Here is a 13,410-nt window from a genome sequence, read left to right as displayed (position 1 = left end):
CTCTCTCTCTCTCTCTCTCTCTGTCTCTCTCTCTTTTTCTCTCCACACACATGGAAGATCTGGAAGTGACAGTATGGGTAACCCAGTAAGATAGCGTTGGTTGAGTTTTGGAAAGACAGTCTCAGCTTGTTTTGTTCTAGAAGGCACTGGATATTACCATCTGATGTTGGGGCGCAGAGCTGTGGCCAGGCCTGTGCTTCATATGCACTGTGCTTCCAGAATGCTAATTTGAGTAAAACTGGGAGGTAACTGTTTTTTTGTTTTTTTCTTCTTCAAGACAGGGGTTTCTCTGTATAGCCTTGGCTATCCTGGAACTCGTTCTGGCTGGCCTCTAGCTCAAAGAGATCTGTCTGCCTCTGCCTCCCAAGTGCTGGGATTGAAGGCATGTACTACCCCTGCTTGGCATGGGAAATGTCTGGGGATTTTCTTTCATATACTTACATCTCTTTCTTCCATCCTTTCTTCCTTATGAACTAAAAAAAAAAAAATTAAATTGGCAGGCAACATGAAAGTCAGGATTCTGTAAATATACAAGCTGAGGGAAGGACTAGGGTGAAGGAAGATAGTGTAGAGTCACAGAGGCCAGAAAATGACTGTGGAAGATTAGGCTATTTGGATACAGGATAAAAGGAGGTGGCAGAGCAGGCCAGGGGACAATATCCCTCTGATTCTGTAGGCTTGGGCTTGTGATGGCTTGATTTGGTTCTTGTGATGCTAAGGAGCAACCCCTTGTTGGCCTGGACCTTTTCAGAAGGCTTACAGTAGGCTTACTCACATGGCCCCACCCCCAGGTCAACGGCATGGACATCAGCAATGTCCCTCATAACTATGCCGTGCGGCTCCTGCGGCAGCCCTGCCGGGTGCTGCGGCTAACGGTGCTGCGGGAGCAGAAGTTCCGTAGCAGAAGCAATGCGCACGCGCCGGAGTACTTCAGACCTCTGGATGACAGCGTCCATGTAATCCTCAACAAAAGCAGCCCCGAGGAGCAGCTTGGCATAAAGCTGGTGCGCCGGGTGGATGAACCCGGCGTGTTCATCTTCAACGTGCTAAATGGAGGTGTCGCTGACCGACACGGCCAGCTGGAGGAGAATGACCGTGTGCTGGCCATCAACGGGCATGACCTTCGATTCGGCAGTCCAGAGAGTGCAGCTCATCTGATTCAGGTGGGTCAGAAGTCACCCTAAGATCCCAGTCAGAAACACCCACATGAGCAGGACCACTCAGTCCCCTTACCATGTACGCTGAGAGAGCCTTCCCTCTAAGGAGGTCAGTCCAAGGGCTGGCGTTTTCAATGAACGAGGAAGAACCCAGTGTACACAAATGATGCCCCTTGGGTCATGATCTTTACTGAGAGTATTGTGGTGTTATGTATTCTGTCTCTCCATATATATATATATATATATATATATATGAATGATGGGATGGAGATTATATATATATACATACATAAAATGATTATAATGATATAAGCTATATATGAGAATATATATGAATATATGTATGTATGTATATATATCCCATCTTTTCCCTCTAGTCTGCTTTGGTTCTGCTTTGATTCTATTTTATGGCTACCTGCCAATTAGGAATGTAAAATACTGTGGCAAATAATATTCTACATGTACCTAGATCATTGTCCAGCAAGGTTAAGCACTCAGTGAATAAATGCTTATTATATGTAAATATTTAACTAATAAATTAGTCAAATTATGAACAGGTAAATATATATGCAATATATTTTGCTCTGGGGGGTTATTTTTTTTTTTAATCAAACCTGAATTCACCACCTACATTTTGTTTTTACATGCTTTGAGCTTTGACCCTCTGGTGTAATCTCTACTTTTTATCTCCTTGACTTTGCTTAGTTATCACTACTTGAGCCTCTATGTACCAAGCAGTGCCTGGTACAGTGATGAACTGGTGATGGTGGTTGCTTTGCTTGCTTCTCAGACCTTGAAAAACATTCCGTTTCTGATTTTGTACAGCCAAGAAGGCCGAGCTAGACTAGAAAAACTGACCAGGTAAAATAGCCACACGTGAAATGAAAGTCTCCAAACCCTTCGAGAAGAAACTACTTAGCTTAATTTTTGGATTTTGGGGGGGGGTGTTTTTTGTTTGTTTGTTTGTTTGTTTGTTTGTTTGTTTTACCTTCAAAAATTAGACTCTAAGGGGCTGTCCATATTTTTTCATGTTACACTTGTTAGCGCCCTCTGCAGGTCACCCAGTGTAACTCCCATTCAGGAGCTCATCTTTGCCAACTGTAACTTGTGCAACAGGCAAAAGAAAAACTTTTAACTCATGTTATTTGGAAAAAATCTTGATTACATGTGGCATTTTACTCTTGAAGATTAATAACAGAAGAACATGTTTTTCCCTGAGAAAGTAAATGTATGAAATAAAATCTTGCCTAACAGTGGGAATTCCTTTCTTTAAAAATCCCTTTGCTTATAAAACAAAGCCAATCTGCTTTATAAGCAGAAAGAAAACTTTTTATTTCTCAGAAAGGCTAGGGTCAAGCTAGTTGGGAAAGAAATTTTTAAAATAGATATTGTAAAATTCTCTCTCTCTCTCTCTCTCTCTCTCTCTCTCTCTCTCTCTCTCTCACACACACACACACACACACACACACACACACACAAAACAAAAAACGCTAAGCAATAGCTTGCTGTCTCAGAAAAGTGGATTTTATTTATGTGATACCTGTAACACACACCAGACTGCAGGGATTAAACTAAATCCCCTTCAAAGATTGGGACTCAGATTTCCCCGGGGCCTTGGCTGNGCTGCCTNTNTCTCNCCCNCCCCNCCCCCCCCCCCCCCACTAGAATCACATTTGCTCACAAAGGAATTCCCAGAGAACAGTCCTCTTGGTCTTCTTCTCTCCCATCACACCACACTTTTTGCTTACATAGCAGAGACCACAATGATTTTAAATTGGAGCAACTTTACCTGTGTGAAGCCCCTAACCTCGGCTTCCTCAGCAGCTGCCAGGGCAGACCTGACCCTAGTTTAAGACACCTGGAGAGTCGAGGCCCTTTAAGAAGGAAAACTTCAAGAAAATAACACCTCATGCAGGGAGCCATTGACTACCTGGCACCTTAGTAAGGGCCACATGAGTGAGTCTTTACCATTGTTGACTTCTCAGGCTTTTTGAGCATCCTTACTGGAGAAACTACATGGAAAACAAGCCTGTCAGAACTCTCTGATGTTACATCTGTATCCCTGAGGGTTGGCACATCCCACCCAGTTATTCTCACGAGAACCTGGGAGTTCTAAGAACATGAGGAATTCCCATCCATGTGCAATTCTAGACTCTAGTGAGTTATGCTTGTCTAAGAGTTCAAATATATACAGACAGTGAAGAAAGCAATTGTGAATTTCAAACTGAGTAACTTTCCATGGGCGTTTCTCTTCTTCTTTTCCTTCCTTCCTTCCTTCCTTCCTTCCTTCCTCTCTTCCTTCTCTCTCTCTCTCTCTCTCTCTCTCTCTCTCTCTCTCTCTCAACCCCCCAGAAACTGAAAAAAATCAAATCAATTTATAGAAGTGGGTGGGAAGTAAATGGGGGCATTCATGGCCATATATGTGATTTCTGTTCCTTGGATAAACTAATGTTTAAATATACAGTTGTTTCATCAGAGATCTGAAAGTCAGCCTGTTAAACCTTTAAAAAGAACGTGTTAGGATTCTCAAGTCAGCATTCCAGGTCTTGAGTTGCTCTTTGTACCTGGAAAGAAAGAGGCACAACTCTTGTGGGGATTTAAACATTCAAGTCTCTGGGAGCCAATAACAACCACCAGTGAAATAGGACCTGCTGGGTCTGTGTGTGTTTCTACAAATCAGCACAGCTCATGTAGAACCCAAGCCCTGCTTACATAAATTGCCTTACCAGGCTCCCGTAGTAAATTTAGTGTGCATAGACTAAACTTAAATCTGCTTATGCTCAATTCGCAAAGCCCAGATGATTACTAAATAGGACTCAAAATTTCCCCATTTTCTTGAGAGAGCGGGACTTGGAAGCCCATATAACATTTCATGAGAATGACTTAGGCGGAGCTGTACATTACATCCGAGTGTTAAGGGGCCTGGACACCCCGTTGCCCTTCCTGCAGCATACAGACACCCTTCCCCACCCCCGCATGCTTATTCCTTTACTGTGGAAGGGAAATAATCTTGGGAATAATAACATCCAGCTCCCAGAAGAGAAGCGGTGCTGAGGCAGGGGAGTGCTGTGGTTGTCCTTTTGTCTATTGATCAGCAGTTTCAGGGATCCGGGCACCAGATTCTTATGTTGAGTGTGTCACTGACGTCGGCATGGCCGTATTTCCTTCATCGCTCAGTCTCTTATTTCTACAATGTAATGTGCTGCTGTGATGATGAAGCTGTATGTGGAGCTACAGACTAGTAAGGAAAACAGAGCAAGTGTCGGGTCTAATTCTCCTTTCCGGCTCTGGTGGAATGCCCAGATCTTCTTACCACCTTTCCTCACAGCTCCTCAATTTCCTGTTTCTGTGACTGGGTCTCTGATGCTGTTTAACTCACGGAAGAGGGTCTACTCTCTAGAAGAGAGGCATGATTTTTTTTTAATTAACATACTAGGCAGTGCTTAGTACTAAAATCTCAGAGATGGGCAAATTCTAGGATTACACCAAGTTCATACATCAACTTCCCATACACTATTAGCTTATTCTAGACTTATATTCCCAAAGCCTGCAGTTCTTGGCTCTGTGGAAATAATTTCCCCTGAGAAGTTCTTTTACTCCCAAGAGGGGAGGGCAAGGATAAGAGCTTTGTTCCTGACCTTGTTACTTGGTTTGTTGTATCTGTATAGTCAACAAGGATGGCTGTGACTTTGGCATGATTCTGGCTTAGCAGTTGGTTCTAATGTCTGTACTGCCAAGGAGGGTCTGTGTTCCATTGTATGGTTTCAGAGACAGGCTGTGCTGTTGTGAAGGCCTGACAACTTTTCTGCCACCTTCCAATGAGTTGTTAATAATGAAACAGATGTCTGTACCTCTTGGCCCTGTAGAACACAGAGACAGTAGCCTTTGCATGAAATAACAAGATGAGACTGTATCCTGACGCCCTCTGTGCTGTTAGTCCATCTAGCAAGAAGACTCCACTAGGATGGCTAGACTAGAATTTATTGTCTTGGTCCAATTCTACACCCCAGCCATACTCAGCATCATTAGAGTGGGACCAGTGCTCGCATTGCAAGCACTGATGATAAAGAGTAGGAATAGCTGCCCCAGAAAAGACAAAAGCGAGATGGAATCGAGCCATCTTTAAAGATGGTTGTCTCGGTAGGCAATGTTTTGGTCCTGTCTTACAAGACATGGCTAGAATTGACTGAAGTTCAGTGTAAAGACTGGCTTTTTAACTAGTGCTCTATTTAACTTGCCACATACTACTTAGGAAAGTTCAGCTCCCTGTTTTGGGGAGCACGGACACATGAGTTGATTGACAGCATGACAGTATGTTGTCGTTGAATTGAAGCAGGACCCACAGAGAAAAAAGTAGGCTTGATGATGTCTGGCGGCTCTTACATATCTGTGACCTTCTGCATGGATGCAAGCAGAGCGCCACAGTGCCCAGGGCTTTGGAAGCATGTGCTGGATGAAGCAAGAATGATATTTAAATGTTGAAGAAATGAGATCACCAAGCAGTGTAGAAACACCCGTCCCACAAGTGTCTGTTGAAGATCAGTTAATACTAGGCCGCTGCTTCTTTCTGGGGATTTTTAAAGAGTTAGATGCGTAGGATGAATTTTGTTAAGAAACAATTTTTAATTATATTCGTTTTGTTTGGTGTGCATGTGCAAAAACACATGCACAAATGTGCAGTCAGGGTCAGGTGACAATTTGTAGGAGAGGTCACTTCTCTCTGTCCATCATGTGGTTCCTGAGGGTGAAATTCAGACTTTTGGGCACTCTCACTAAGGATCCATGCCTCAAGCCCCATGAATTTGGATCTTTGTTCTGTTTTCTTTGGTTTTGTAGAAATCGTTGAGTGGGGCATGGTGGCATATGTTTATAATCCCAGCACTTAGGAGACTGAGACAGAAAGATGTTAGGTTCTCTACGTGAGCTACATCCTCTTCTTAAAGGGGAGGAGACGATGATCCAGGAAAGGTCTTATGAGTGGCTGAGCAGAAAGCATCTCTCCTAACAGCTGACTCTGTTGGTTCCGCCTTAGCCCTTCTCCGCCTGTGTCAAGGGACTGCCCTTTCAAATACGCCTCTCTTGCAGACCTAGACTGTGTTAAGGGTCTGTCTCACAGAGCACAATCGTGACACCCAGCAGTCAGTTTGGTTCCCTTGCCCCATTTCATGTGTTTGTAGAGAATAACACTGCAGCATGGTGCCTCTACCTTGTCTCCCCTTTCACATATCACAGTCACACCGGTGGAAAGAGAGACTCTAGTGCCCGGGACTGTTTCTCAGGCCTGCCTGCAGCTGCTCCTGAGAGTTAGTGCCAGGACAAACACATGAGCCCACTTCATATCTCGAGGGCTATGAAGAGAAAGTACACAGCATAGCCTTACTGTGAGCAGTTAACAAGGTGGCCGGTAAGAGCCACAGATCCAGCCTTATTTGCAGAGAACTTATTTGCAAGGAAATTGATACCCGTGTTTTCTATCTGGCTGTCAATCCTGCCAATGCTTCATTGTTGAGCCAGCATTTGAGAGCCCAGTGAGAAATGTGTGCTCAAACAACGTGAATTAAACAGCTTGGCAATTTGGACTTTTGCCTGGCGAGTTGAGCCATGTGGGATTCTCCAGCGTTCATGTTTCTGATACTGTGTTGCACAGAGCAGGCTCGGCTTGCTGTCCAAGACAAGCAGGATACAATTCTAGCCCAGAGCAAAAGCACTGCCAGCAGCCTTCTCAATCCCGGAGTTTCCCCAAAGATAAGAGAGCAGACTGGGCTCAGCAATTGAGGTTTTGACCTGAAAGTTTATTGCTACTTATCTGCCCATGAGTTTTTACTTGGGAGAGTTCTTGAAGATAACCTCTTAGGGTAAGTGAGGCTTGCAATCCAGGGGAAGAGATACAATATTACAGCACTCTCTTCCAGAAACTGAACTGTTGGTGAGGCCATAGATCTATCCCTGTGTTAGCCTTCTCCTTGATGTGTTTGTTACCTGAGCTCTGTGCTGTTCTAACGCAAGCCTCAGCTGCGGTAAGGGATTCCAGGGAATTCAAGATAGGCTAGCAAAGGAAGAGTGTGCAAGCACTGACTCGGTAAGTTAGGGCTGTGCATGAAGCTCAGGCTTCCTCCATTGGGCCATTCAGTAGCATTTCCTAGATGGGTATGGAATGAACAGTTCCCCAAGCTAGCCATCCATTGCGAGATTTATCACATTTTTTTTAAAGATGTATTTCTTTAAATACACTGTAGCTGTCTTCAGATATACCAGAAGAGGGCATCAGATCTCATTATGGATGGTTGTGAGCCACCATGTGGTTGCTGGGAATTGAACTCAGGACCTTCGGGAGAGCAGTCAGTGCTCTTAACCTCAGAGCCAGCTCTCCAGCCCAGAGTTATCACATTCTTACTCCATCCCAACAAGTGTATCAAAAGCTATAACCACCCACCTGATGAACTCTGCGTTTCAAGAGACCCTTGAATAGAGATATCAGTGTAAGGAAGGTTTGGGCTACTCGGTGCTGAACCAAGTGCATTGGCAGAGCTCTTAGTACTTAAGGCCCTAGTTCCTGAGTCGGGGGAAGTTCCTGGGGTGGGGGTGCAGAGGGAGTTATGTGCCCTGGAGAGGACGGTGAGAGAAGTGGTGTCCTAGTCTCTGTGGACTGCTTTAGAAACAAAGTCCTCTAAAGGGAGTGACTTATTCATGTGAGCAACAGAAATGGGTTTCTTTGAGTTCTGAGAAAACGCAGGCAGATTCCCTATCTGGAAACGTCCCCCCCCCCCCGTTTACATCTCTGTGTGCGTGGTGTCCGCATGTATCTGTTCGTGCATGCATTCATGTGAGTGAGCGTGGGCGAGCACATGCCACGGGAGGCTCAGGGAGTGCAGAGGGCAGCCTGGAGTCTCAGTCCTCACCATCCACTTTGTCTGAAAGTTTCTAGTTGTTTGCTAAAGCATGCACCAGAGAGCTCATGGGGATTCCCCTGTCTCTGCCTCCCATCTCATAGAACACTAGGATCACAGGCCCTTGCTGCCTCCCCCATCTTCACATGGGTTCTGGGGATCTGAACTCGGGTCTCCCATGCTTGTGCTGTAGGCCCTTCACCCACTGAACCACCTCCACCCCCCAAATGACTTTCTTATGTCTTCTTGTATCCTCATGTGCTGAGCGCTCTGTTGTAAGGGATCCCATTCATGGGGACGGAGTAAAAAACCCTCCTGGTAATGCCATCGCCTTGGGGGTTAAAATTTCCACCCATGGGGGACACATACATTCAAACCATTGCCAGCAAAAGGCAAGCATCAGACAGCTGCCACTTGCTTGAGCTAATGGACCTACACAGTATGGGGCCCTTTGTTGTGACCCGATTTCTCTGTGGCCCTGTAACCATACCCAGGAAGGGCAGCATGTGCATAAATCAGTGTCTGTCTCTGGTAGTTCAGGAGCTACCAGACCTTATATTCCCGCATCTTCCTGGTGTCTGAACCTGGCTTCCCCCGGGTGCCTTTCTAACCAAATGGAGCTGTGCCTCTTTTTTGCACTTCTCACTGAAGTGGTGGGAGGATCCACTAGTCATTTCCATTTGGGGAATCAACCTTGTTTCTATGACACCCACAGACCCAGGGTCTGGCCTGTCTTCCCTGCAGATCTGACAGCTTGAGGACTGACAAGAATCCAGGTTCTGACACTTGCAATCATAGATACAGGAAATCGATCCATGGCAGACAGCTAATCAGTAATTTACTATGGGGAATGAACCTTTCCAATAAGCAATACATTTGTTATTCCGAATCTTCTGCCCAAGTACCTGTCCCTGTGCATAGGGATCAGAATTAGTGGTAGTCACAGCATCCCCATTTCTGCAGTGTCAGAGTTCCTGCCTCTCACCTTGCTTCTCTCTGTTCACTGCTGACCTTCTATCTGGCATGACTGCATGATGTGGACTTCTTCACACCATGCACCTTACAATAGAGCAAGGGAAAACTTTCAGAAAGCCTTTCAGCCTGCAGCTGGGCTTGTCATGAAACACACATCAGCAAGATCTCATGGTGCCTCTTCAGAGACTTGCCTGAGTCAGACCTTTCTGCCAAAAGTGCAAGCTGGGCGCTGGCATGAAAAATCTAGAAGCCGGGCGTGGTGGCGCACGCCTTTAATCCCAGCACTCGGGAGGCAGAGGCAGGCGGATTTCTGAGTTCGAGGCCAGCCTGGTCTACAAAGTGAGTGCCAGGACAGCCAGGGCTACACAGAGAAACCCTGTCTCGAAAAACCAAAAAAAAAAAAAAAGAAAAATCTAGAGTTTTCTGGACGGCGGAGATGGCTCGGTGATTAAGTGTGTACACCGTGTTTGCAGAGGACCCAAGTTCAGTTCCCAGCAGCCACACTTGGTGACTCACAACTACCTGTACACCAGCTTCAGGGAAACCAGTACGCTCTGCTGGCCTGTGAGGACACCTGCACGCCCGTGCTATATACCATAGACATGCACACATAATGCATAATTAAAGACAAAGCTTTAAAAAATATGTCCTTCCATCTTTGACCACAGTTTTAAAAAAAAGAAAAAATCCAGAGGGTCAGGGGTAGGTGGTGCTAACCTAGCCTCCACAAAGGCCCTGGGCTCAGTCTCAAATGCCTCATAAGAAAAGAAATTTAGGGACTTGACTTTCCATTAAATAAAAGTCAAAACGAAAATGCTATCTTGGTAAGGCCCTGTGCACGTGGCTAATTTAATGTCCTCTTGTCTAGGCCAGTGAAAGACGCGTCCATCTCGTCGTGTCCCGCCAGGTTCGACAGTCCAGCCCAGACATCTTTCAAGAAGCTGGCTGGATCAGCAATGGCCAGCAGTCTCCAGGCCCAGGAGAGAGGAACACAGCTTCTAAGGTGAGGCCCAGCCAGGCATGTCAGCAGCTCCTGCGAGGAGCTACTTCTTGGGAAAGCTGTATACTTTAATGTGTCTAAGGGCTATCTCTGGACTTTGTCGTTTCAAGAAACACTACTCATGAAACTAAAAGGCCAAAGTCCTGTCTTCATACTTAGAAGGTGACAGGTGTCTCCCATCCAAGCAGGCGTGAGGAGGAAGGCGTTGGGCAGTGTTAAACCCCAGCTTGCAAGCCTTCTAAGAGACCTGCTTTCTAGTGTAAGCCAAATGCATGTCATAGTTCTTTACCAAGAATCCTTCTACAGAAGGACTGTTTTCCATTCGCCGCTTTCAGAGGTGACAAGCAATTTGCTTGATTTCTGGGTTTTTTTGTTTGTTTGTTTCCCAACCTGCCTGGAAATTATGATTCTCTTGCTATTCCCCACCTCCTGCTATTTTTAATGTTTGTGTTTGTACGGAAGTCTAGGAAGACACTTGTCATACTTGAAGCCCATGGAACATTAGGGGAGCAGGGCCTTAGACAAGCCAGGAGCAGATGTCTTGCCTTACGGCATTCAAATCCAGAAATTAAAGAAAAATACATTAAGTTATTCATTTATTTTATAGGTCTAGGTGTGTGTGCATATAGACGCACATATGCTATGGTGTATGTGTAGAGGTCAGAGGATAACTTGTGGCAATTGGTTCCCTCCTCCCTCCCACCTTATTGGTCCCAGGGCTTAAACTAAGATCAGCAGGCTTGGTGGCAAGCTCTTTTGCCTATTGAGCCATCTCGGTGGCCCCAGGGGATTCAGCCCAGTTTCTTCTTGTCTGTGGCTTCTATTAGACGCCAGTCTATACTTCATTTAGATGGTGTCTAAGCAACACATCGTCCAATGCACATCAAGAGTCCTTTGACCTTGGTTTTGCATTCTGTCATGATGATGAACAGCTTCCAGTAGCCTCTTTCCCTGATAGCCCAGGCCATTGTGGCACTTGGTACTAAAAACAAACAGGGCTAGAATGGGGCTCAGTGATTGAGGACATTTGTTCCTCTTGCAAAAGACCCCCTCCAGTTGTACCCAGCACCCACAAGGCAGCTCACAACTCTCTAGGACTCTACTTCCAGGGCATCTGATGCTTGCTTCTGTGTCTGAGGGCACTGCTCACACTTGGTGGTGCACATACCTGTAGTAGGCAAAACATCCATGCACATAGAGAAAGAAAGCAATGTTTAAAAACAACCAAAAGCCCTTACATGCAGCCTGTTTTGGAAACAGAGATGATGGAATGAATGGATATATTTTTCTTTCCATATCAGGCCATAGGTTGAGTTTTTAAAGCAATGGTCACAGAAAACAACTCTGCCTTATGGTCCGGAGCCCAAGAGCGCTGTATTCAAAACCTCCAGCCACTTACATCTAGATAAATCCTTAAGTTTCATGTTCATGTATGGGAAGCAATCTAGATAGATCAAGTATACCCTGCTAAAGAGTTTTATAGATAAGGACTTGCTGGTACCTTCTTCCCAATAACTACTGTTAGTGTTTTAAAATTATCTGACAGTATTCATTAATGTCAAACCACATGGGAGGTTTTTTGTTTTTGCTTTTGTTTTTGTTAAATCTTACCTGAAGCTTATACCTAACCAGCTGAATTAAGTAGAGTGTGTTATATTTTCATTCATTAGACATATAAATGACCTATACCACAGAGAGGCTTTATGTATTTAAATAAAGAGGCCATCTGTCTGTCTCTCTCTCTCATGCTCTCTCTCCCACTGGTGGGGAAGGCAGAAGACCATCAGAGACAAAGGACAAGTGCAGTCCTGGTGCTCAGCTACTTGGTTCAGCTGTTTGGAATGCACCCAAACTAGGGAAGATGTATAAGATAGGCCAAATTTTTGCATCTGTGTATGGTTTGCATGCACGTGCATATGTGTATTTACAGACACGTGAATGCATGCGCATGTGTGAGTGTGTGCATGTAGAAGGCAGAGCATGACATCAGGTATCTTTCTTGGTTGCTCTCTATCCTATTTACTGAGATTGCTTCGCGCTGAAGCTGAGCTTGCCTAATTGTCGAGTTTTAACTAGCCATCTCTCTCCGTGGATCTCTGAACTCTGGATTACACATGAGCCACCATTTTATATGGTTGGCTTTTCTAAGAGTGCTACAAGATCTGAACAGTGGTCCTCAGACCTGTGCAGGAAGCACTACAGCCAACAAGCCATCACCCGAGGTCCATGATGTAAGAAAAAATTTAAACCTAGAAAAGTTTTTGCCAGGCTGGCAAAATTGCTCAGTGGGTAAAGGTGCTTGCTGTCAAGCCTACCAGAATGGGTTTGATCCCTGGGACCCACAGGGTGGAGTCAGAGAGCCAGCTTCTTTAAGTTGTCCTTTGACCTCCATATGTATGTTCTAGCATGTGCCCCTCAAATTTCCACACATTCCATTAATCAATATGATTTTAAATATGAAAGACGTACTGATATTCATGTACAGTGAGTGTTCTGAGAAGTTGGCCTACTGTTGTCAGAAATGGCTGACTTCCTTGAGAGGTTAGGGATCCAGTCCAAATTTATAAGATCCAGATTTCTACCATGGTCCCCAGGCTGTTGCCTCTGTACTGCTAGTATTCCGTTCTGCAATGTAAACTTCTCAGAGTCAAGCCTTGGAATTTGAGAGGCTGTATTTGTGATGCTGGAATTTAAGGTGCTGTAACTCTCTTGATGCAAATGGGAGAACGTGCGTACTTTCAGAGAGGCCTTGTGAGTGCATGCGCCATGTTCTTTGTGTCTGTGCCTTCAGCCTGCAACCACCTGTCATGAGAAGGTTGTAAGTGTCCGGAAAGACCCCAGCGAATCTCTCGGCATGACCGTCGGAGGGGGAGCATCCCACAGGGAATGGGACTTGCCCATCTATGTCATCAGTGTCGAACCCGGTGGAGTCATAAGCAGAGACGGGAGAATAAAAACAGGTACAAACTCAAGAGAATAAAGGCGCTGGGGTGGCAGAGCCTGGGGCGGAGCTAGGAGCTCGCTGCTGAGTTCCTTAATTGCTCTCCCAGAGTCAAGGAGAGCATGTCAGAGGGAACTGGCCATGACTGCTGTGTCCCTTTGAGCATGATGAGCACTAGTGTAGCTGTAGTCTAGGCTCACCCCTCTTAGTGCACGGAAGTAGGCATGAGGCAGCTTTGCTAGGGAAGCTAGAGTCCCTGAACTTTCCGGGCTGAGCAGACAGCCACTACACCCATGAGCAAGGTGCCACAACGGCACAATTTGGTTCCACGAAATCTAACAGCCCTATGGATTCTGTGGATTGTACCATTTGGTGGGGCTAAATGGGGTGAATCTATTGAAAGATCTTGATTCAATGGTATAGTTAAATATCACTAGTGGGACTTTGCTC

General features: G+C 45.4%; 1 protein-coding gene across 5 annotated transcripts in view; it reads left to right on the top strand.

Moving 5' to 3' along the window:
- The window catches only part of Lnx1 (ligand of numb-protein X 1), a 108,281-nt gene that overhangs the window by 84,493 nt on the left and 10,378 nt on the right, over positions 1–13,410 (top strand). For all 5 annotated transcript variants that reach the window (XM_029477992.1, XM_029477991.1, XM_021163798.2 and 2 more), the window contains 3 exons: positions 792–1,163; positions 9,888–10,022; positions 12,811–12,979. In XM_029477992.1, coding sequence (XP_029333852.1) covers positions 792–1,163; positions 9,888–10,022; positions 12,811–12,979 — 676 coding nt within the window. The remainder of the gene's footprint in view (positions 1–791; positions 1,164–9,887; positions 10,023–12,810; positions 12,980–13,410) is intronic.

This window comes from Mus caroli, chromosome 5, assembly GCF_900094665.2.
Source record: "Mus caroli chromosome 5, CAROLI_EIJ_v1.1, whole genome shotgun sequence".
Taxonomy (NCBI): Eukaryota; Metazoa; Chordata; class Mammalia; order Rodentia; family Muridae; genus Mus; species Mus caroli.
The sequence above is the reverse complement of the archived record's forward strand: the minus strand, read 5'-3'. Positions and strand labels throughout refer to the sequence as shown.